The sequence below is a fragment of the Theropithecus gelada genome, chromosome 19 (genome assembly GCF_003255815.1).
Source record: "Theropithecus gelada isolate Dixy chromosome 19, Tgel_1.0, whole genome shotgun sequence".
Classification (NCBI taxonomy): Eukaryota; Metazoa; Chordata; class Mammalia; order Primates; family Cercopithecidae; genus Theropithecus; species Theropithecus gelada.
The window spans coordinates 33,650,849-33,676,349 of record NC_037687.1 but is presented as its reverse complement, the minus strand read 5'-3'; the positions used below and the strand labels follow the sequence as shown (position 1 = coordinate 33,676,349).

The 25,501-nt window shown below is 45.0% G+C and overlaps 1 protein-coding gene across 2 annotated transcripts in view; it reads right to left on the bottom strand.

The window, feature by feature from the left end:
* The window catches only part of ZNF71 (zinc finger protein 71), a 28,709-nt gene extending 3,422 nt beyond the window's left edge, over window positions 1-25,287 (bottom strand). Inside the window, exons 1-3 of one of the 2 annotated variants that reach the window (XM_025368304.1) lie at window positions 25,131-25,238; window positions 19,558-19,641; window positions 6,939-7,065 (exon numbers count right to left, since the gene is read on the bottom strand). In XM_025368304.1, the coding sequence (XP_025224089.1) occupies window positions 6,939-7,065; window positions 19,558-19,590 (160 nt within the window). In that variant the 5' untranslated portion in view covers window positions 19,591-19,641; window positions 25,131-25,238. Of the gene's footprint in view, window positions 1-6,938; window positions 7,066-19,557; window positions 19,642-25,130 lie in introns of both variants that reach the window. The other variant, XM_025368305.1, reaches the window with a different exon arrangement.
* Between the last annotated feature and the right edge of the window lie 214 nt (window positions 25,288-25,501).

Here is a 25,501-nt window from a genome sequence, read left to right as displayed (position 1 = left end):
CGAGGCAAGGATTGCTTGAGACCAGCCTGGACAACAAAGTGAGACTCCCTCCCCCACGGCCCCCCCCCGCCTCTACTAAATTTTTTTTCTTAATTAGTCGGGCATGGTGGCACATGCCTGTTGTCCCAGCTACTTGTGAGGCTGAGGTGGGAGGATCACTTGAGCCCAGGAATTCGAGGTTGCAGTGAGCTATGATCACGTCACTGCACTCTAGCATGGGTGACAGGATGAGACCCTCTTAAAAAATAAATAAATAAATTTTGAAAAAATAAAAATAAAGAAATAATAAATAACTAGCATTTATATGGCATGTGTTGGCTATTCTCTACTCCTTCGACCCACTTTCTATTCTCCACCCTTCTCTGACCTGCCCTGTACTCAGGATGCTGACTTTACCCACTGGTTTCCTGTGTGTTTGGCCGAAGGCAGGAAACTGGAAGTGAAATGAGAGAAAAATCGGGCATTTCTCCTGCCCCTTGGCCACTTCTCTGGTGTAACTGCCCCCAGGTTGCTGGCTGTGAGATCCCCTCCCCTGGCTGGGGCTCTGGCTCCTGCTAGCTCATCATGCACCTGCCCTGGCTGGCCCCAGACCTCCCGCACCCCGGCCCTCTTGTCAGCCTCAGCACTAAGAGTGTTCGTACACACAGGACTGCTCACTTGAGCCCGTAATAACCACATGACCTGGGGTCTCACAATTGCTTCTGTTGCTCCGTCACACCCCTCTCTGCTGCCTGGTTCTTGGGTGGCAGGCATTCCGTGGAGCTTGGGTTCAGACCTTCTTCTCTGCTCATCCACCCTGCCCTGGCTAACTACCTCCATACCCACAGCTTCAATCACCTTCCATGTGTATCCTGTTCATTTCTAAACCTCGATTTCTAGCCTAGGTGGCTCTCGGGAGTCTAGACTCTGCATCAGGGGACTCATTCCCAACATTTAAAAGTTGCTGTCCATGTAGCTGCCAGCTACATGAACACACACGTGAACACACAGCCACATGGAGCCTCATTCTTATGGGCGACAAGACGTTGCGTGGGGCAGCAGCTGTCCCCCTACCCTACATAAATGATCCACCTGGTAGTTCCTGAGGCCACCTGAGTTTGAGACCCCTCTCCTGAATCACACCAGACCTGCAAAGCCACACGAAGTGAGTCTGGATCTAAATGTTATCCACAGGCTGATGCTGCTCAAACATGCACCTCCAGCCCAGACCTGCTTTCTGGGCTATGTCCAAACTGTTCAAAAAAGCCCAGCATCTCAACTGGATAGCCCAAGTCTAATACATCCGATACAAAACTTGGGATTTCAGACTTTCCCCACGAAAAACATTTCTTTAAAAAAGCAAAGCCCATCAAAGAGACATGGAAGGATGAATGCTATGTGATTCCACTCATCTGAGGTACCTGGAGGTCGGATTCCCAGAGACAGACGGCAGAACAGAGGATGCTGGGGGCTGAGGAGTGGGTGGGAGTTGGTGTTTAGGGGATAGGGTTTCATTTGCGGGAGATGAAAAGAGTTCTGGGGATGGATGGCGGTGATGGCTGCACAACATCATCAATGTCCTTAAGGCCACTGAACTGTACTCCTAAAAGTGGTTAAAATGGTAGATTTTATGTTCTATATATATTTTTCACAGTTTTAAATATAAAATTTAAAAAATTGTTTTAGAGAGACTTAGCAGACACCCTGACTTGCCCTTTCCCTCCCACCGTCCTGACCGTTGGCAAGCGTCGCTGTGCACAAACAGCCTGAATCAGACCAAATCTCCCGGTCCCCGCTGACAAAAGAGCTGGCTGGCCACTGTGGGCCCTGGCCAGAAATGCAACAGCAGCTCCTCTCTGTCCTCCCCACCCCATTCTCACCCCTGCAATGCGTCCTCCACTCCTCCGGGAGTGTGGTCTTCTGAGGAGTCAGATCAAGCCCTCCCGTGGCCTCCCTACTGTACTGAGAATGATGCCAGCACCTTCAGCAGCCTCAGGGCTCTCAGCACCCAGCTGGCCTGCTTGAGTCGTCCCCTGGCCACCTTCCCTCCCAAATTCTCATCACCATGCTCTCCCTCTTGTCCGTGTGTTCTTCCTGCCTCCGGGCCTCTGTACCCACTGTCCTGTGGACCTGCCGTGGACGTCCTTATCCTTCAGGCCTGTTTCCCCACAATCCCACGGGAGCCTTCCCAATCTACCCTATGGAAGGAAGGAAGGTCCTCCTGCCCACTTCTTTATGAACACTCAGTGACCTGTGGCAATTCTTCTCTGCCTATCCCTTGATCTGTTTATTATCAGCCCCCAGCAGGAGTCAGCTCCACTAGAGGCAAGGGTCTTGCTCACCCCCCAGCTCCTCACACAGCCTGCACATGGTAGGCACCAGATAAGTGAGTATGGAGCACTGGCAACATGCCTGGCACAGTGCTAAGCAATTTGCATGGACCTCTGGAGACCCTCACAATCATACTTGAGTTATGTACAGTAGTAGACAGTTATGACCATCCCCATTTTGCTGACGGGGAAACGGAGATTCCAAGAATGGAGTCAGAGATGTACTCAAGGGCACACAATACACCTGAGGCACAGCAGGATTCAAGCCCTAGCAGTGTGGCCCCTGAGCTGTGGCTCCTGAGGAGTGGCTATATTACCATGCATCACTTTTCCCATCTCAGATGAAAAGAGCTGAGAAATACTTAATGCAGGTGAACGATTGTGGTTTAGAGACCCTAGTCAGGGCGTGGCACAATGCCCAGATGTTGGCACAGATGGTAGTGTGGGATGTAGACTCGGCGGAAAGAAGACTGTCTCCAGGGGTGATGGTGAATTTGGTCTGGGGCCCGTGGAGTCTGAGATGCTCTGGAATATGAGCTGGCAGCGATTGGAGAGGACCAGGAGTCTTGGCTGTGAATACAGCTGGAAGTCTCCTGGAGTGAACATGACCTCGAGAAATCAGGAGAGCTGGGGGAAGAATACCAGCAGAGGGACAGGGGGAAGGAAGCCACTTCCCTTTCACAAGTTAAAACCCTGCAGTAGAGATCATCTGCAAACAGCAAACACTCAGCGCTAACCATGACAGCTGTGAAAACACAAGTCCACCCCACCCAGATTAAAACTACCCGATCACACCTTTTCTCTAATCAGGTCAGCAAAAGAACAGAAAGTCTGAAAGATGGCAAGGCCACTGTCATGGGAGACATCCCAAGCTTCTGCACAGGGCACTGTCGCCAAAAGCCGTTAATGTGCAAAATGCCATTCATTCCTTTTGATACAAGTGTAGGTGCATTGTTTTTTCACATTGCTAAATCTCTTGTCCTTCATAGTTTTTCAGTTTTCTGTCTTTCTATGCTTGTTTCTGATTACAAAGTAATTTACACTTGTTTTTAAAACATCAAACGCCAAAATGGAACGGAGAAAATGGAAGTCTCTGTAATCTCAGCACATTGGGAGGCTGAATCAGGCAGATCACTTGGTCAGGAGTTCGAGACCAGCCTGGCCAACATGGTGAAACCCTATCTCTACTAAAAATACAAGAATTAGCTGGGTGTGGTGGCGGGCACCTGTAATCCCAGCTACTTGAGAGGCTGAGGTGCCTGTAATCCCAGCTACTTAGAAGGCTGACGCAGGAGAATTGCTTGAACCTGGGAGGCGGAGGTCACAGTGAGCTCTGATCACGCCACTGCACTCCAGCTTGGGCGACACAGCAAGACTCTTTCTCAAAAAAAAAAAAAGAAAAGAAAAGAAAACAGAAGTCTCCTGTAATCTTACTCACCAGAGTTAACGGTTTGGTTTGTATTTTAGACTCCCCTCCAACACATACCTTTAAAAAAATACACACAACACACCTGTACATGCACACACACATTTTTCCCCAAATGGGGTTTTCATCCAAGATGGAGTATAAAGGATGAGATTCCCTTGAGCCTAAAACAAAATATATAAAACAATGGATGTGAAGACACTGAATATCAGGCAAGGAAGGGTAACAATTCCTGAGAGAAGAAAATCAAACAAGGTGGGTCCTACGACTGCCCCAGCTTACTGCCTGGGAAGTTTCCAGGCTCTGACAAAGGAAAGGTAAATTGAGGTACAGTCTGGCCAACTCCCCAAGTTGAGGAGATGGAGCTGAGAGACCAAGGCAGATAGAGTTCCCAGGACAGACTAGAGAGGAATGAGCTGCACACAGAGTGCTCTGAAGACCTGCAAGGAACTCCCTCCAGTATTCAGCAGACTGTTGGTCAAAACATGCAAGTCAGGAAACCACCCAACACAGGAAAAAAACCATCTGAAAGGATTTGAAAACAGTGCCCAGAGCTGACACAGGGCTGAGAAGAGTGCCTTTTCCTACCAGTCAGACTGTAAAACCTTGTCATTCGTGGGGTTTTGGGCAGAACACCCAGAATGGTCTTTAGGAGAATGTCATTCTAGACTGGGCACGAGTCATAAAAGCAACATCTGAAAGGATGACACTGCTTGGTATTGATGCAAAGGCAGACAAACAGATGGACAGAACAGGATTCAGAATTGGACCCACACTTGTAGGGACAAGTGATTTTTGACAAAAGTGCAAAGGCGATTCATTGGAGAAAGTGGTCTTTTTAACAAATGGTGTTGGACAACTGGACATACATTTGTCCCCCCTCCCCACATACCCCAATAAACTTGGATTAATACTTTATATCATATTAAGAAATTTAAATAGATCAAAGAACAAAATGTAAAACCTAAAACTATATAACTTACAGAAGAAAACCTCTGAGGCCTTGGGATAGGCCAAGATTTCTTACAAATGACACCAAAACCAAAAAATTGATAAACTGGACTTCATTGTATTAAAAACTTCTGCTCTTCAACAAATAGCGCTGGGGCACCTGGATATTCACATGCAAAGGAATGATGCTGAGCCCCTTTCTTACATCATTCACAAAAATTAATTCAAAATGGATCAGAGACCTCAGTGAAGAGGTAAACCACTAAAACCTTAGAATAAAACACAGGAATAAATCTTCATGACTTTGGGTTAGACTGTTTAGATATAACGCCAAAAATACAGGCAACAAGAACAACAAAAAATAGATACATCAGACTACATCAAAATTAAAAACTTTAGAGTCAGAAATAATGCCATCAAGAAAGTGAAAACACAATCCACAGAATGGGAGGAAATATTTGCACAGCATATATCTGATAAAACTTGTATCAAGAATAAATAATGAACTTTCAAAATTCAATAATAAAGAACCCAATGGGGGAGAAAAAATAGGCAAAAGACTTGAACGGATACTTTACCAAAGAGAATATACAAACATCAAATAAGCTCATGAAAAGATTATCCGTATCAAATGAAAAGCACAGTGATGGGACCACACACCTACAAGTGTCAGTATCAAATGAAAAGCGCAGTGATGAGACCACATACCTACAAGTGTCAGTATCAAATGAAAAGCACAGTGATGAGACCACACACCTACAAGTGTCAGTATCAGATGAAAAGCACAGTGATGAGACCACATACCTACAAGGGAGGCTAAATTTAAAATATAAAGCAATTGGAATGAAGCTTGTGCACTGCTGGTGGAAACAGTCACTTTGGAAAACAGGTTGGCAGTTTCTTAAACAAGTTAAATATACATGTAGCACATGATCCAGACTTTCCACTCAACAGAAGGAAAAGCAAATGTCTACACAAAGAACTGTTCACAAATGTTCACAGCAGCTTTATTTCTAATAGCCCAGAACTGGAAATGACCCAAATGTTGATAACCAGGCGAATGGCTAAACAAATTGTGGCATACCCATACAATGGAATAATACACAGAGATAAAAATAAATGAACTATGAAACATGCAGTGACATGGGTGAATCTCAAAATAATGCCAAGTCAAATAAAAAAAAAAGCCAGACCAAAAAAAAAAAGTACCCGTATGATTCTATGTATATAAAACTGGAGAGCATGCAAACTCAACCACAGCGACATAAAGCAGACCAGCGGATTCCTGAGATGGGGGTTGAGGAGGGGGAGAGAGGGGTAATAAAGGAGGATGAGGAAACTCTTGGGGATGAAGGATATGTGTCCTTTATCTTGATCACGGTGATGGTTTCGTGGGTATGCACCACGTCAAAATGCATCAAACTCTTCACTTTATATATGTGTGGTTAATTATAGGTCAATAATACCTCCAGAAAAGCTGTTAAAGAAATAGGACCACACTCTGATTCCAAAAGTGAGTGTTTTCACCTCACAGTACGTTGTGGGACATCTTTTCATGGCAGTGCCTACAAAGAGTCCTCAGCTTTGAAGAGATGCCTGGTTTCCATCATATTGATAGGCCTTGATACGTTCAGTCAGTCTTAGGCAGCTGGGCATTTAGGTCGTTTCCCTTGATTTTTCTTCCCATGGAAAACTTTGCATACTTACGTGAGAATTTCTAAAGGACAGATCTCTAAAAACGGAATCCTTCAATATTTGATTGATAAGGCCAAACTATCCTCCCAAAGAGCTGTTGCAACTTTATACCCCTACAATGGGAGTCCTTTTCTCTATAGCCTCATAATATAGGCTATTATTCTTTTTTGATCTTTGTGTACCTCATGGGCAAAAACTGCTGGTATCTCAATTTGTGTGTCTCCAGTAGTAAGGTTTAAAAAACTTTTATAAAGTGTAACTTTGTGTATTTCTGTATCTATGAATCACCAACTCATAAGTTTGGTCCATTCTATCATTCGCTTAGTCTTTTTCTTATTCCCAGGAGCTGCTAACATAATTATGACCCTTTGAATGTAAACACGTGAGAAATATTATTTCCCATACTATCATCTATCAACTTTATTTTTAGCTTCAAGTAGAGCAAATTTTAAAACTTTCCATGTAGTCAGATCTGTTGATCTTTTTTTTTTTTTAATTTATCTGTGGTCCTGAAGTTATGGGCCAATGATGAGTAACTCAATGAAGCTGCCCCTTACCCAGTGAGACCAGGTTCCTGTAGTTCTCCAGCATGACATCCCTGTACAGGTCCTTCTGGGCAGGCTCCAGCTGCTGCCACTCCTCCTGGGTGAAGTCCACAGTCACATCCCTGAACGTCACTGACTCCTGTAAGAGGAAACCCACATCCGCTCATCGCAGGGCCCTCCTTACAGAGGCCTGGCGGAATGGCCAGAAAAGCCAAGAGGATTTAGGGGAGGCAGATGGGATGTAGCTGAAGTGATTTCAGTAAGATGCAGGGTTCTAAAGGGATCACTCACAGTTTTCTCTGTGTCTAGTTATATTGGGTTGGCACTCTGACAGAGAAATAAATCCCATATGAGACATTCTGGAACAGAAGGTGACAGATCTGAGAACCAGATGCAAAGGAATTGAAGGCAAAGTGAGTCTAACCCAGTGAATCAACAAGTGCATCAGAAGCACAGCAGAGGCAGAGCCCCAGATGGAATCCAGGGGCACAGCTAACTTTTCTGAACCCCTACTAAGCGCCAGGCAGCAAGCCCAGGTCTGGGATACAGACACAAAAGGTTCACGAACTAATTCCTCATGGCACAGACAGGCAAAGACACATAACTTGGTAAATGCAATCAATCATGAAGGTATGAACAGAGGTCTCCAGGTGCCTGAGTAATGTCAGCTATAGGGGGTGCCCAGGAAGACTCTGAGTAGTCTGTGAAGAGAACTGGTGGTTGGGTCTTTAGGGGGAGATTCTGGGTAGGGAAGAGAGTTTGGATCAAGACCCGAAGGTAAAAAGGCAGATGAGACTGCTGGGGAGTGGAGAGAAGTCCACGCGGAAGGAGCAGCGCTTTGTGGTAGATGTCACAAGCCTGTGGACTGAAGGAACCTGGCGGAGCAGGGTGGATGGTGATGATGAGGTAGGCAACACCAGACATTATGCAGCAGCTGCTATGTGCCAGGTACTACTCTAAGTGGTTGGTATGGGCTGAGGTGAGCCCCCCCAATTCATATGTTGATGTCCCAACCTTCAAGGCCTCAAGAACATGACCTTATTTGGAAACAGGGCTGCTGCAGATGTAATTAGTTAAAATGAGGTCATCCTGGAGTGGGGGTGGGTGCCCTAATCCAACAGGACTGGTGCCCTTATCGAAAGGGGAAATTTGTTTTTTAATTTTTAAAATCTCAATAGTTTTAGGGGTACAGGTAATTTTTGGTTACAGGGATGAAATGTACAGTGGTAAAGTCTGGGATTTTAGTGCACCCATCACCTGAATAGTGTACATTATACCCAATATGTAGTTTTTCATCCCTCACCCCCCTGCCACCTTGCCCCCTTCTGAGTTTCCAAAGTCTATTATACCACTCAGTATGACTCTGTATATCCATAGCTTAGCTCCCACTCATAAGTGAGAACACACAGCATTTGGTTTTCCATTCCTGAGTTACTTAACTTAGGATAATGGCCTCTAGTTCCATCTAAGTTGCTGGAAAAGACATTATTTCATTCTTTTTTATGGCCGAGTAGTATTCCATGGTGTGTGTGTGTATGTATATGTGTATGTGTATAAATGTGATATATATGTGTGTGTGTGTGTATCACATTTTCTTTATTGGTTGATGGGCACTCAGGTTGACTGCAGATCTTTGCAATTGTGAATTGTGCTGCAATAAACATACACGTGCAGGTGTCTTTTTGATATAATTACTTATCTTCCTTTGGGTTGACACCAAGTAGTGAGATTGCTGGATCAAATGGTAGATCTACTTTTAGTTCTTTGAGAAACCTCCATACTGTTTTCCAAAGAAGTTGTACTAATTTACATTCCCAGCAGCAGTGTATAAGCATTCCCTTTTCACCACATCCATGCCAATCTATTGGTTCTTGACTTTTTAATAATGGTCATCCTGGCTGGGTAAGGTGGTGTCTCACTGTGGTTTTAATTTGCATTTCAGAAAAGAAAAATGTGGACAGAGACAGACATGCACACAAGGACAAGGCTGTGTGAAGAAAGGAGTTATGCTGCCACAAGCCAGGGAACTTGCCAGCAGATGGGAGAGACGCCTGGAACAGAGCCTTCCCTTGAGCCTTCAGAGAGAGTGTGGTACTGCAGACACTTTGATCACGGACTTCCAGCCTCCAGAACTGTGACAGAATAAATGTCCTTTGTTTAAGCTGCACAGTCTGTGGTACTTATTTACAGCAGCCTTGAGAAACAGATACTGTGCTTGGCACATATTGATTCATCCATTATTAACTTAAAACAGACCTACGAGGCAGGCACTAACATTATAATATAGTATGCCTGTTTAAAAGTGATTAAATGATTGTCTTTCATCCCCAAAGCCCGCCTTCCACACTCTGCACAGAGGTCTGCGGGCTTTGACTCAGCGATCCGGTGCTGTTTCTATCTTAGTAGCTACTCTCCGTTAAGCTCTGTCAATAGGGGGCACTGGAGGGAAGCTGGAAGGTGGAGATAAAGAAATAAAAAGAAAAAGAAAAAGAAAAAGAAACCAAGGCACAGAGGCACAGAGAGGGTAGGTTCCTGGACCAAAGCACACAGCTAATGCATGGGACAGCCACGCTTTGAACCCCATGGGCTGTCTCCAGAGCCCGAGTCCTCATCCTTGCAGGCTGCTGCCTCTCATGAACTACCCAGAGTGGCAGGTAATGAAAACTTGTGGTGCCCAAATGTGTATTCCTGACTCTGACCTCTGACCCCCACCCTGTCCCCACACCTGCTCCGCCCCTTGGGCTCTGCTCCAGCCCTGCCAGCCTTCCTTCTCTCTTCGAATATACCTCAGGGCACTAGCACTAGCTGTTCCCTCTGCCCAAAATGCTCTTCCTTCAGGTCTGGCCTAAGCTGGCTCCTTCTTACTCATTCTTTGGAAGGTTTGAGCAGGAAAGGGACAGAATCTAATTTAGAATGTTACAAGTGCACTCTGTATTTGCACGCCCATGTTCCTAACAGCACCATTCACAATACACAAAAGGTGGAAGCAACCCAAGTGTACACTAACAGACGAAAACATGAACAAAATGTGGTCTGTATATACAATGAAATCAGACTTGATAGGGAAGGAAGTTCTGACACATGCGACACCATGGGTGAACCTTGAGGACATTCTGCTCAGTGAAATACGCCAGTCACAAAAGGACAAATACTGCAACATTCCTCTTGAAAGGAAACACTCTGTCCAACTCAAATACTGAAATATTCCTCTCTGACACTCCTGATAGGGGAACAGACTGGAATAATGTCTATGGAGTAGCATTTAGCAAAATGTATCAAAACGAATATTCAAATTCTTTTGAACACTTTAGACTTATTCAGATATATTAACACACATGCAAAAACATATATGTTTAAGGATATTTATTACAGCATCAGATGAAGAAGTAAAAAGAGTGAACACATCCCAAATAGCCATCAGCAGAGGTTTGGTTAAATTAGGTCAGCGAATCCACCACAGTGGAATACACACAACCGTAACAAAAAAAGGGGGGCAGCTCCTTAGCTGCAGATGCAGAATGACCTCCTGAATATACTGTTACATGAAAAAACAAATCAATGCCCAGAACAGTGTGTCTAGTTTGTTAACATTTCCATAAGAGGAAATAATAAGGGACATTTATACATATGTGCCTATATAGGTGCAGATTTTTTTTTTTTTTGATGGAGTCTTGCTCTGTCACCCAGGCTTTAGTGCAGTGGCATGATCTCGGCTCACTGCAAGCTCCGCCTCCCGGGTTCACGCCATTCTCCTGCCTCAGCCTCCTGAGTAGCTGGGACTACAGGTGCCTGCCACCGCGCCCAGCTGATTTTTTGTATTTTTAGTAGAGATGGGGTTTCACCGTGGTCTTGATCTCCTGACCTCGTGATCCGCCTGCCTCAGACTCCCAAAGTGCTGGGATTACAGGCGTGAGCCACTGTGCCCGGCTGGTGCAGAATTTTTTTTGGAAGTGAATGCAAGAAACTGGTAAGAATACACAGCTGGTGAGGATGTAAAATGGTTCAGCTGCTTTGTAAAACAGTCTGGCATTTCCTCAAGTGACTAAGCACCGAGTTACCTTATGACCTAGCACTTCCATTCTTGGTAGGTACCTAGGAAAAATGAAAACAGAATGCCACACAAAAACTATACACTGACGCTCATAGCAATGTTATTTGCAATAGTCCCAAAGTGGAAACAACTCAAATGTCCATCTCCTGACGAATGGACAAATCATGTGGTTCGTCCATACGACAGCTCTGACATACGCTGCAACAGGAAGGAACCTGGAAAACATTACACCAAGTGAAAGATGCTGGACACAAAAGACCATATTGTATGCCTCATTTATATACAATGTCCAGAATAGGCAAAATCCATATTGTATGCCTCAATGCCTCGTTTATATACAATGTCCAGAATAGGCAAAATAGAATGAAGGTAGATATATGGTTGCCTAGGGGTGAGGGTGGGTTGGAGAGAGATGCGGAGTAAGTGCCAGTGGGTATGGGGTTTCTTTTTGGAGTGGTAAAATTTTTTAAAAATATTGTGGTGATGGTTGCATAACTCTGTAAATAAACTAAAAAGCACTCGATGTTAACGTGTCTACTTTATATGGGTGGATTTTATGATATGTGAATTACACCTCAATAAAGCTCTTAACCAAAATAGTATCTGGTAAGAGCAGGTGATGCTATTGGTTTCAAGATGGGGAGGGGAAGTGGGAGAATTCATTTTCCCAGTTTACTAATTTTCAAATAGGTGCATTTTACCTATTGTTTTTTCAATTAAAAGGTTAATATTATACATTTTATGCCTTTAAAATGTTCAGACATTTTATTTCTGGAAATCTGTCCCAACAAGACAGTCCAAAAATTGGGCAAAGCTTCATGCACGAAGATGTCCACTCCATTTTATTTCTATGGGCAAGTCTTTGGACAACCATAACATCCATGGCATGGGACTCATTAAATAATAGCCCACCCCTATGGCCAATTATATAGCTATTTTCACTACAAGATTATGCAGAGCTTTTCCATGTAGAGTTGCCTCTGGGTTTCCAAAACTATAAATACCATTTTATCTCAACCGCACGAAAAACAATACACAGGAAAAAGATGGAAGGAAATGTGTCAAAATGTGAACAGCAACTGTATCAGAGTGACACTGTGAATATTATCATGTTTTATGTGTGTGTGTGTGTGTGTGTGTGTGTGTGTGTTAGCAGCCTCCAAGGCAGCCCCGAATGATCCCCAACTCCTGGTATCCACAGCCTTATGTAGCCCCTTCACTGTGCCAGTGTGGTTCTGTGTGATCAACAACATACAGCAGACGTTAGTATGGTGTCACTTCCAAGGGAAGGTTATATGCACGCTCACCATTCACACTCGCCAAAAGGTGGAAGCAACCCAAGTGTACGTAAGCAGATGAGTGGATAAGCAAAATGCGGTCTTATGCATACAATGGAATATTATTCAGCCTGTTTTAAAAAAAACATCTGAAGGGCCGGGCGCGGTGGCTCAAGCCTGTAATCCCAGCACTTTGGGAGGCCGAGGCGGGTGGATCACGAGGTCAGGAGATCGAGACCATCCTGGCTAACATGGTGAAACCCCGTCTCTACTAAAAATACAAAAAACCAGCCGGGCGTGGTGGCGGGCGCCTGTAGTCCCAGCTACTCGGAGGCTGAGGCGGGAGAATGGCGTGAACCTGGGAGGCGGAGCTTGCAGTGAGCCGAGATCGCGCCACTGCACTCCAGCCTGGGTGACACAGCGCGAGACTCCGTCTCAAAAAAAAAAAAAAAAAAAAAAAAAAAACATCTGACACACGCTACAAGGGTGAACCTTGGGGACACTATGCTCAGCGAAAGAAGACAGACACGGAAGTAAAAGTACTGCACGATTCCATGATTTAAATGAAGTATCAAGTCAAATTCATAGAGAAAGAAAGTGGAATGGTGGCTGCCAGGGGCGGAGGCGAGGGGGAATGGAAAGTGTTTGTATAATGGCTGCAGAGTTTCAGTTTTACAAGATCAAAGAGTTCTGGAGATGGATGGTGATGGTGCTGCACATTAGCAAAGTATTTAATGCCACTCAACTGTACACTTAAAAATGATTAAGATGGCAAATTTTATGTTATGTGTATTTTAGCACAATAAGACATTTAGGGGAAAAAAAGACAAAAAGGTTATAAAGATCACAGTTTTGGTCCTGTGGCACGCTCCCTCTCTTTTTCCCCTGGATTAGTCTTTGGAGGAAGCCAGCTGCCCTGTAGGGTCCTTTGGAGAGGACCATCTGACCAGCAGCTGAAGCCTCCCACCAATGTCAGTAAGGAGCTAAGGTGTCCCACCACCAAGCACTCTGCAAGCCTCTCAGAAAGGATTCTCCAGCCCTGGGAAGCCCTGAGAAGACTGAAGATCTTGAGCCTCAGCCATGTCACTGCCCCATTCCTGACCCTCAGAAACTGGGTAAGATAGTAAATAATTGTTGCTTTAAGCAGCTGAGTTTGGGGATAACTTGTTACACAGCGACAACTAATACAGGGAGGTGAGTGTTTTTGTTTGTTTGTTTTCTGTTTTGAAAGACAGTGCAGTGTCTAAAGGGCATGTCTGGGAAGTACAAAGACCTGTTTTCAAACCCTGGCTTGGTCATTTTCTAGCTATGTGAACGTGTGAAAGTGAACATCTTCAACTACCTAACCTCGCCAGGCTTCAGTTTCCTCCTCTGTTAAAAGGGGATAACAGCATCTGCCTCATGGGGGGTTGTGAAGTTGTGTCTGCCTGGGCCACCAAAGAATCCTCAGGCCCTAGAACAGTGCCTGGCACTTAGTAGGTACTCAGTAAATGTTTGTACAGCAAATGACGGAATCCTTAAATTTCTTACATGGTACCTTGAACAGACCTGAGAAAGCAATCATATGTGATAGGAAGACACATAAAAAGCTACCTGCTTTGAGTATTTGCCCAAAATGAGCATATAACTCTCATACTCTCAATTTTCATACTCTCAGGGCTGTGAATCAGAAATGCCCAGTCCTGCTGCCCAAGCAAGGAAAATGTGGGTACCTTTCCAGGAACCATCAATGAACATATTTAGAATACATCAGAATAAGTATTAGATACCATTGATCTACAATTCCTGTTTTAGGGGGTAAAAATTCAACCGTGCTTTTCTGGTAGCCCAGAAAATTGAAAATTAAAACACCAGTTAAATTTCTGATCCAGTTATATTTTGCTGGATCAAATTACCCATTTTCATACTCTCTTTCAATATAGGTCAGTTTTGGTAGACAATGGTAAGTGGGTAGACTGGTCGAAAATGGCCTCAAATCCGTCACTAGTGGAGTCTAGTTCCCCTATCCTTGAATCTGGGCTGGCCTGAGGGACCTGCTTGGCCAACAGAATCTGGCAGAGGTAATGTTCTGGGACTCTCAGGCTAGATCACAGAAGACTTCCAGCTTCTGCCTCAGCCTCCTGGAACACTTGCACTGGGAGAAGCCAGTCATCACAATAGCTGTCTCATTACTCACATGCCATGCTGTGAGGAAGCCCAAGCAGCCACAAGGTCATGTGGAGAGAAAGAGATGCCCACCAATGCCTCAGCTGTGCCATCCATACCAAAGCAAGAGACAGACATGTAAGCAAAGAAGCCAGCAGACTACTCTCACCTAGCTGCCATCCAACTGCTACCAACAAGAGATGCCAGGCATGAACTGCCCAGCTGAGCCCATCAACCCCGAAATAGTAATAAATTGTTGTTTTTGAGCCATTAAGTTCCAAGATGGTTACTACCCAGCAAAATATAACTGGATAGGAAATTTAACTGGTGTTTTAATTTATAATTTTCTGGGCTACCAGAAAAGTATGGTTGAATCTCCTAAACAGGAATGCTAGATCAATGGTATCTAATACATATTCTGACATATTCTAAATATGTTCATTGATGGTTTCTGAAAACAGAGTGACACTTCACCCACTCACGTATTCATTCGACCAATATTTATTAAGTGCCTGTTATGCACCAGGCACTGGGCATACAACTGTGAATAAGACAGACATGGTATTGGCACCAGGTTTCTTCCATACTAATTCATTAGTAAATAATGATAAAAATAACTAATGTTCATTAAGTACATATTACATGCCAGGTATTGTTCTAAGCCCATTGCACACATCATCTCACTTAATTTTTAAAACAACCCTACTATGTAGGCACTTTTATGAGCTCATCTCTTTTACAAAGGGGGAGACTGAGGCACAAGAGGTCACACAGATAGGAGTGGCAGCATTTTAAACCCAGTCAGTTCAACTCTCAGCCCCAACACTACATGGCCTCATCCACATATAACACCAATCTAGCCGGCATCAGGGCCAAGGAGCAGTTTAGTTTGGATCAGACCCTGAGATGGATGGCATGTCTTTTTCCAATAAAGAAGACAGTTGGATAAATATAGCAGAGTGTCCCAGCTGGCGCTTCTCTTCCAGATAGATCACAAGCAATCCTGAAGCTACTTCCAGAGATGGTGCTTGACAGTCAACCTCCTCCCTCATGTGACGAAGGCCTGCACGTCTCACATTATTGCTGGCTGATCACATCATCCATGCATGACTCTACCACATGAAGATCTTGAGCCACGGTCACAGATTAAATTTCCTATCCAGTTATATTTTGCTGGGTAGCAGCCATCTCAGAACTTCATGGCTCAAAAACAACAATTTATTACTATTTTGGGGTTCATGGGTTCAGCTGGGCAGTTCGTGCCTGGCATCTCTTGTGTGGAGGCGGCTGGATGGCAGCTGGGCTAGAGTAGTCTGCTGGCCTCTTTGCACACATGTCTGTCTCTTGAGCTGGTAGGGATGGCATAGCTGAGGCCTTGGTGGGCATCTTTTTCTCTACATCGCTTTTCCTTATGGCTGCTTGGGCTTCCTTACGGCTGCTTGGGCTTCCTCATAGCATGGTATGTGAGTAATGAGAGACCTACTGTGTCCTACAGAGGGACCTGCTGTTCTGAACTGAGTCAGTGGTACAACCCCCATGGCACAAGGAAAGAACGGGAGCTCTGAGCATGCACCGCATATGAGATGTATCTGGGCCTGAAGCTAGCTGCACACATTGCTATTTTGCCCCATGGGGGTTTCAAAATTGTTTTTGTTACATGAAAAAAAATCCACAATTTACCAAGAAAATGAATTTTTAGTTTCTCTTTAACCAGAATATCTGGCCACTGTAGGCTGGAGCTGAGTGGTGGCTGGCCCTTTGATGGGGCAAGAGAGCTCCAATTTGCCATGGGCCCCACCTGCCCACTTATTTATGTAAGACACTCAGAATGGTAGTGCACAGCATACAGCAGGCACTCAATAACTGCCAGCTATTGTTATTGACACCCAGAGCTTGCTGGCTCTCTCCAGCATAAGGAGTCTCCCCACCACCAACTAAATCCCAAGGGGAGGCCTCACCCCCGCTGGCTAGTCCCTCCGTGGTCCTAGGGTACCTTTCTGGGGCTTGGGCTCAGGATAGCCTCCTCTACCTCAGGGGTCACCTTTGATAGAAAGTGGTTGGGCTGGTGGTTCAGAGTGTGGGCTCAGGAACCACACTCTGCGACAGAATCCTGGCTCTGCCCTTCACAAGCTATGTTTCCTTGGACAACTGTCTTTCTGTTTCTGAGCCTCATATGAGAAGCAGGCTTCTTGATAACAACGTCCCCCTCCACAGGGTCATGAGGTTAAATGTGTAGAAATACGGTCCAGGCACAGTGCCTCGTGTGACGGAGGAAGCTCTTAGTAAATGTCGACTCTTACTATTATTATTTAATTTTGATATTTAATATATATCTTATGTACAACTATAGATCCTTATATGATATTATTTGACCTTTTGGCCCAATGTATCTTTCAGCCAGTCCAGCTAGTAATTCCTCCTTTTCTAAAAATTTAAACTACTTCATTGAGGTGTGACTGATATAGAAAAAGCTGTACATATTTAATGATGTACATAACTTGATGAGTTAGCAGATGCATACGCACCCATGAAACCATCACCACCATCAAGGCCATAAATGGATCCATTACCTCCAAAAGTTCCCTCTCACCCCTATATTTATTTATTTAACAAAACTGTAATATAACAATTCCTTCTGGAAGTCTTCCCTAAGTATACCCACCTAATTCACTCAGTAACTATTCACTGAGCAGTCTCCAGGCACCAAGCCCAGACTGGCACCAGAGTTGTGCTGAGACACAGAACACAGCCTTCCAGGTCTGGGAGCCCATTGTGTTGGGACAGAAGTGCTACAAAGGGCCTCTGAGTTCTCTACATGTACGTGTCCAAGGCCACTTTTTCTAGTACTCTATCTTTTTCTGTTTCCTGTCTAATGACACAAACCGTTTCACCACAGGGAAAACTCAGAAGAGCTGAAACCAGACAGGCTCAATTTTTTTAAAAATCAGGATGTAATTACACTAGCAGTAATTTTTAAAAAACCAAACTTAAACCAAAACTCCCAACCCTGTTGAAATAAAAACAAACAACAAATCTTTCTAAGTAATGTAAGTAAAAGAAGAATTCAAGGCAAGAATCACAGATGAGAAAAAAATGAAGGCATCATGGTGCAATCGCTTAGGAAAACAGTCTGGTGGTTCCTTTAATGGTTCAACAGAGTTAATGATATGAGAACCAACATTCCACTTCCAGGTACACACCCAAGAGAACTGAGAACATATGTTCAAAGACTTATACATGAATGTTCATAGCAGCATTATTCATAATAGCCAAACAGTGGAAACAACCCAAATGTCCATCAACTGATGAAAGGATAAATAAAATGTGTATAACCACGCAGTGGATATTGTTCAGTCAAAAAAAGGAATGAACCACATAGATGAACCTTGTAAATATAATGCTAAGTGAAAGAAGCTAGTCACAAAAGACCACACAGTGTATGATTCCATTTATTTGAAATGTCCAGAATAGTCAAATTCACAGAGACAGAAAGCTGATTACCGGTTGCCAGGGGCTGCGGACTGACGGGGGGAAATGGAAATGAGTGTCAATGGGTACTCAGCTCCTTTTCAGGACGACGAAAATATTCTGAATATTCTGAAATTGACTGTGGTGATGGTTAACACAACTCTATGAATGTACCCAAAATCAATGAATTGTACACTTTGTGGTACGTGATGTGTACCTCAACAAAGGTATCAAATAAATGAAGACAGAATAAACCAAAGCTCCCAAATAAGTCAAATGACACATTTATATAGCAAAATAAATTACAGGTAGATTCAAAAGTTCATTGTTAACATTCAAATGATAAATGGCAAAAAGGAAGAAAATATAGCTGCTCTGTGACCTGTGGATGGAGAAACCCTTTCACAGCTTAAAGATGAAGAAAGACACCACAGTGGGAGAAACCAACAGATTTGATTTTTAAAATATGAAATGCTTTTTTCATATTTTTATGAAAAAATAAGGCAAAATAAAGAAACAAAAAGCAAATCTGGGAAGAATATTTGCAACAAATATTTACACACACACATTTACTTCTGTAAAGTCTTTAAAGCATACTCAGATTCCTGTAGACTGGTAAAGCACAAGATGGATCATTTCCCTGCCCACAGAAATGGCCAGTAAACATTTTCTAAGACTTGAACTTCACTAATAATACAAACAATGCTACTCAGAAAGAAATCACTTGGCACTACTTGTGCCCTATCAGGCTCATGGTTTATAGCTTTCATATCCATTTATCATTGATTATCATGGTGCAATATTACACCAGTCTAAATATATCCAACATGCAGAATAAATGCCTGACAACAACCATATAAACCAGCGGAGACCTGCTCAGACACGCTGGTGGGAATACCTACCGCCATAACTGATTTGGAAAGTAGTATCAAAATACCTCAAAAATACCCAACCCAATCTTCCTCTTCAAGGAACTGCTCCTAAAGAAATCATATAAGACACAAGGAAAGATTTACGCCCAGTGTCCCTCACGACACTGTTTATAACCAAAAAAAGAATACTTGGAAACCAATAAAGGTCCAACAACAGAGGAACCATTAAGTAAACCAGGGTATGGCCACTGAACAACACTTTTATGTGGTCATTAAGATGGATGTTACAAAGGAGTTTTTAATGATGTGGAGAAATGCTGAGGATGAGATCTCTGATGAAAAAGCAATCTTTAATATTAAAATTGCTTAGCCAGACTCAAACATTCCAGAGTGATTATCTTTTGGGGTAAAATCATGGGTGAATTTGTGGGCCTCATTCCCATAAGCTTTTGTACTTTCATCACACATGTAGGCATCCACAAGGAGCATTTAGTGTGTCTGCCCATTTTAAAGGTGACACATCCAGCATGAGTTTTTTCACTCAGTGTCACATATCTAAACCACCACTTCCCACAGGTTCCCACCTGTGTCTCCTGAGAGTCCAGAGAGCTAGTTTGCCATTCCAAAGCTTCCCTGTCCCCCACAACTGACCCCACAGCCAGGGTCAGCATCATCTGTAAGCACAGCCCTCCTCATCAGGACAGACACAGCCCCAGACGATGGGACTGGGGGCCTTGGAGAGGGTTCGAGCAGCAGAGGCTCACCCAAGGCAGGAATCCAGCCTTTGGAAAGGAGAGTGACAGGGCAACATGACTCACCAATGCCTCATCAGTCAGCAGCTGAGCAGCCATCCCTCTGCTGCCCACGGTGAACAGGAAGACAGGCCTAGGGGGCCAACAGGGCTGTAGGGAGAAGACAGACGGAGGCATGCTGAGAGACCAGGTCTAGGCTGGCCTCACATATGTAGATGGGACAAATCACACACACTGAGAGACAAGCAGAGACAGACAGACAGACACACATACACACACACCAACAGTGAGTATTTAGAGGGCTTACTGCATGTAGGGTACTTGAATGTATCTCACTTGATGTTCTAACCATCCTGGAAGGTAGGTACTATGTCTACTCACCCATTTCACAGATGAGGAGACTGGGGCCCAAGGAGATTAAACCACTTGCTAGAGATTACAAAGCTGGGACTGGAGTCAGGCAGAGTATGTCTGGGTCCACATGCTTAGCCACTAGGCTACAATGCCTCACAAATGCACTCCCATGCACACTCCTACAGATACAGTCAACACACATACACTCACACACATTCCCACAGGCTGCTGAGGGCCACCGTACACCCTGCCTTCTCCCAATGGCCCTGCCCGGATCCCTCCTTGAATGTGAGTGCTGGACCGAGGCCCCCCTGAGATGCCCCAGAACCACCTGTGGCCTCTTCGGGCACTTCCCCCAGACTTCATGGGGTTACCATGAGGTTCAACTAGCAGATATGAGTGTAAGGAACTTCCACCCAGGGGCTCTCAGAGCCAGATTCGCCTGGAGAAATGCAGCTTGGTTCAATTCTCTTTCAGTTCCCCTGACAAGCTCAGGACAAAGTCTCAAGTAGAGAGGTATCTTAACATTCCTGCAACCCCTCACTCACCCCTTGAAACAAAAGAAAAGCAGGAGAATAAGATCCTGTCATCTGCAACAACATACAGGTCATTATGTTAAGTGAAATAAGCCAGGCATAGAAAGACAAACTTTGCATGTTCTCACTTACTTGTGTAAGCTAAAAATTAAAACAATTAAACTCATGGAGATAGAGACTAGAATGATGAAGAAACCAAAGGCTGGGAAGGGCAGTGGAGTGGTGGGGGGAATGTGGGGATGGCTAATGGATATTAAAAAAACACAAAGGGTTGCAGTGAGCCAAGATCGCGCCACTGCATTTCAGCCTGGCAACAGAGCGAGACTCCGTCTCAAAACAAACAACAACAAAAAACACAACAACAACAAAACACACACACACACAAAGAATAAATAAGACCTAGTATTTGATAGCACAACAGGGTGACTATGATCAATAATAATTTAATGATACATTTAAAAATAACAAAAGTATAATCAGATTGTTTGTAACACAAAGGATAAATCCTTGAGGTGACAGATACCCCATTTATCCTGATGTGATTATTACACATTGTATGCCTGTATCAAAATATCTCATGTACTCCATAAATACATAAACCCACTACATACCTGCAAAAATTAAAAATTAAAATTAAAAAGAAAAGCAGGGTTCAGGACCCAAACTTAGGGTGACCATAATATTTCATTAGAACTAGCTGGCTTTACTTCCATTTGTTTTAATGTTTGCTTCCCTTCTTACAGCAAAACTCAGCTTCTTTTTACAGCAGTCACACAGAATGCCCTTTTAAACTAAGTCGATTTAAATTTAAAAAAAAAAAAATCAGTGAGCCAATTCAAGTAAATGGCAAAGTAAAAAAACAGGATGCATGGCACAGGTTAGGACAAATTCTTGGAGTTTGAGACATGTTGGCTCAGTCCTGGCTTCTCCTGTGACAGGGGGCTCCCTACCCATGCCACCAACACCTCTGACTGGAAATGAGTTTTTCTTCTGCTATAAACAGAAACATGCCTCTCTACATCTCCAGCCCTTCAGGATCACCCAGAAAAACCTCAGTCCTCTCCAACACAATACTCTTTTAGCTCAAAGTACCAGAATCACTAGGGATGCTTATTAAAATATCACTCAGAATATATACTCCTAACCCCCCTCCCAGATTCTCTGAATCAAACTACCTGGGTAGGGCCCCTGAATCAGTATTTCTAAACAAGTTTCCCAGGAGATTCTGACACCTCTGACAGCGTAAGAACCACTAAGACAAAGAAGAGCCTTTCTTAGGCCAAATGGTCCCAACTTCCACAGGTGAAAAGTAATTTTAATTGTAGGTGGGTGTATATATATGGCCAAGTTGGCAGAAGCCTTTGGTACTCAACCGGGAACAATTTTGCCCCCCCCCCCCCCCCGGAAACATCTGTCAAAGTCTGGAGACATTTGCCAAATTGTCATAATTTGGCAGGGGAATACTATGGGCATTTAGTGGGTAGAAACCAGGGATGCTGCTAAACATTGTATAATGCACGGGACAGGCCCCACAACAAAGAATGATTAGGCCCCAAGGTCGGTAGTGTGGAGGCTGAGAAGCCCTGTTGTAGAACAAAAGGATCACAAAGGCGTGGGCTCGGGGTTCCTACCACTTAACGCCTGTATACAGGCACCACACCTGGCCAACTGTAACCACTCAGTGAAAACGTCCTCTGGGTTAAAACTCTTCAAAACTCTTCCTTGGCTTCCCCCACCATTAGAAATCACTCAAAGTCTTCACTGCCGCCCACACAGCCTTTACGATGTGCCCCGATGGCCTCTCCCCTTCCATCTCCTCTACTCCCCTCTCCCATGCTTGGCCCCAGGCCCCCTGGCCTTTGCATTTGCTGTTCCCTCTGGAGGGAGTGCTCTTCCCATGACTAGCCCCACTTCCTGGTCAGCTCCAATGTTACCTCCTTGGAGAAGTCCTCCACCCCCAATCACCTGACCTTAAGCAGCAACTCTCTCCCCTTCTATTTTCTTGCAGTACAAACCACTATTGACAACTGTCTTTTCTTAAATAGTTGTTTTCAAGTTTGTCATCTGTCTTCCCTCCATGAGAACAGAAGCCCCCAGGGAGCAGGGATTATCACTTTTAGATTGTATTTCTGACATCTAGGACAATGTCTAACACATAGGAGGCACTTAGACATCAAGCTGAACGAACAGATGAGCTAACTTCTAGTGCTGGCCAGGATTCAAAGGAACAGGCCCTCTCACACACTGGTGAGGGAATGTGAGTCGCTCAACATTTTTCTGGAAAGTGAGCTGGCAATACACAAATCCCATAACCCAGCAACCCTGTTCCTGGGAATCTGCCCACACTAATAAAGCTCCGTGTAAAAGTTACATATAGGAAAAAAAGATATTTATGGCAGCATTGTTTCTAGAGGGAAAAAAAAAAAAAAAAAAACCACACCCTGAAAACAAAATTAATAAAATTACTAAAGGAATCAAATCAATGGTAGCGTCTCCATAGTATGAAGTATCAGGTCGCCTCTGCGAAGCAGAGTTAGTTCTGCATCTCGCAGAGTTAGTTCTGCATCTGTTGACATGTCTGTAGTTTCACTAAGTGAGAAAAGCAAGTTACCCAGTTTTATGCATAACTTCAGCCCCTTTGTGAAAAAAACAAACCAACCCATGTGGATGTGGACACATCTGTACAGCGTTTTCCAGCCTGGGAAAGGTTGTGGAATGAGGCTGGGTTGGTATCTGGAGGGCGTGGAATGGGAATGAGAAAGGGGTAGGGGTTATTAATTATTTTTTCTTTCTCTTCCTTTGAACTGTCTCCCTGGGTGTAGAAACCTCATATCACCATACACATTTTTGAAACAGAATTTAATTTAAAAAAATATATTCCTTGCAGATCAGTGGTCTCTGACTTTCACCCGTGTCCTATGAGGTCAAGAACACTGGCCCATTTTGCCAGACCACAGCAGTGACCAGAGCCCACTTACCCAGTAGGCACAGAGCCTGGGGCCCATGAAACCTTTAGGGGCCCATAGGAAGGTCTTAATTTCTTTTAAAATCATAAGAAAAGATCTAATCCAGCCTAGAATACATTTGTCTTCCTATTAATGAAATAACAAAATGTAACTTTTAGTGCTTTAAAAAGCCAATGGAGCAAGAGATCCATAAAGGCAAAGTACCCTTAAAAATCATACAGCAGCCCTGGAAGTGACTTGCCCAAGAGTACTTGCCAGTGACTGTTGAACCTGGTTTGGCCTTAGATCTGGATTCTTCTTCCTCTGAGCTTTTTAGCATTTCCTTCCTTTCATCCATTTCTACTGTTTCCAAGCGGAGAGTCCCTTGGGGAAAACCCTGCAACCTTGTGTCAGCTGAGCGGAAAGGGAAAAAAGGGATCTCCCATTTGTCTAGTGGCTAATTGTGGGGGCTGTGGAACCTGGATGCCTGAGGTAACCTTGGGTGAGTCACTTAGTCTGAGACTCAGTTTCCCTGTCTGTAAGATAAGGATGATGATGGTCCCTACCTCAGAGTTACTGGGACACCTATAAATGGCCAGCACTGGCTGCAAACACATTCTGTGAACAAATCAACCTCTCCTTGGTCAGAACGGAGTAGGGCACAGAGACCCTTTAGGAGTCTGATCCCCTTTTAAGAAGATCCTGTGGGAGGCAGAAGAAACAGCCTTTCTTTTCCCCTTCTCCACCCTGCCCCTGTCACTCCCAGGCCCCTGTGCCTCCAAAGCTTTCTATGGGCAGGAAAAAGCCAGGGAACTGTGGCTGGGCAGACTAGGAGAAGTGTGAGGTGAGAAGGTAGTGGCTCTGCTAGGCCCCCTTGTCCAGGCATACAGTCTTTGGAAGAGGCACACCCAGATGCATCCACCTCTGCAGAGTCACACACAAACATCAAGAAACACTCAGACACACGTGGACACACAGAGATAGGGAAAGATCCAGACAGGACTGGACCCTGGAGAGACACACCCCTACACTCATGCCAAGAGACATGCATGGAAAGACCAGACATAGTGGACACCCAGAGGGCACCCTCACACAGAGACACCCAAGGATAGAGATCAAGGCTGACACACCCACAACACCAAAGACAAGAACACAGGCAGTCACTCAGAGATATCACCACACATGTATAGGCAGAGGCCCGGAGAGAGACAGCTCCACAGAGAGACCAAGACTCTGTAGAAGTGGGACAAACACACACACACATTACCACACATAACCCACATGGACACACATGGACACATTCACATTCATTCACAGACCCAGCCTCTGGACGACACGCAGTTTCTCTCTCTCTCTCTCTCTCACACACACACTCTCTCTCACAATCTCCAGAGACACAGCCATACCCTCAGGACGACACAATCTGTCTCACACACACATACAGACCCACACAGACACATTCACAATATCCACAAAGGCTCAGCCTCATCCTCAGGATGATATGCACCGCCTGTCTCTCACACAGGCCACCTTCCCCNCTCAGCCTCCACTCAGCCTCTCCTCAGCCTCCCCTCAGACCCTCAGCCTCCCCTCAGACTCTCCTCAGTTTCTTCTCAGCCTCTCCTCAGCCCCTCAGCCTCCGCTCAGCCCCTCAGCCTCCGCTCAGCCTCTCCTCAGCCCCTCAGCCTCCCCTCAGCCTCCCCTCGGCCGCTCAGCCGCTCCAGGCGCCCCTCGGTCCCGGCCTGCACGCCCTCCCCTGCGCCCGCATGCCCTGGACCTGCACCCAGCCCTGCACTCCCCGTACCTGGGCCTGCACGCCCTCTCCCCGAGGCTGCGCCCTACTCGGGGCCAGGGTATGGCCCCCCGCACAGGTAGAGGGTGGGCGGAACCCCGCAGCCACACTCACCCGCTCGCCGCTCGGCCAGGACAATGACCGCGCCCGCTAGGCCCGCCCGGCCGCAATGCGCCTGCGCGGACTGCGCCGGACTACGCTTCCCAGAAGCCCGCGCGCGCCACCTCCCCTCGGGCTTTTTCAGCCGAGCCCTGCCCCCAGCCGAGCGAAGCCGAGCAGAGCCAACTGAGCTCCTCTAGCTCCCAGAGGCCACCGCGGCCAAGAAGGCGGGGGCAAGAGGGAGAATTGAGGGGGAGGAGGCAGGGAAAGGAGAGGAGAGAGAA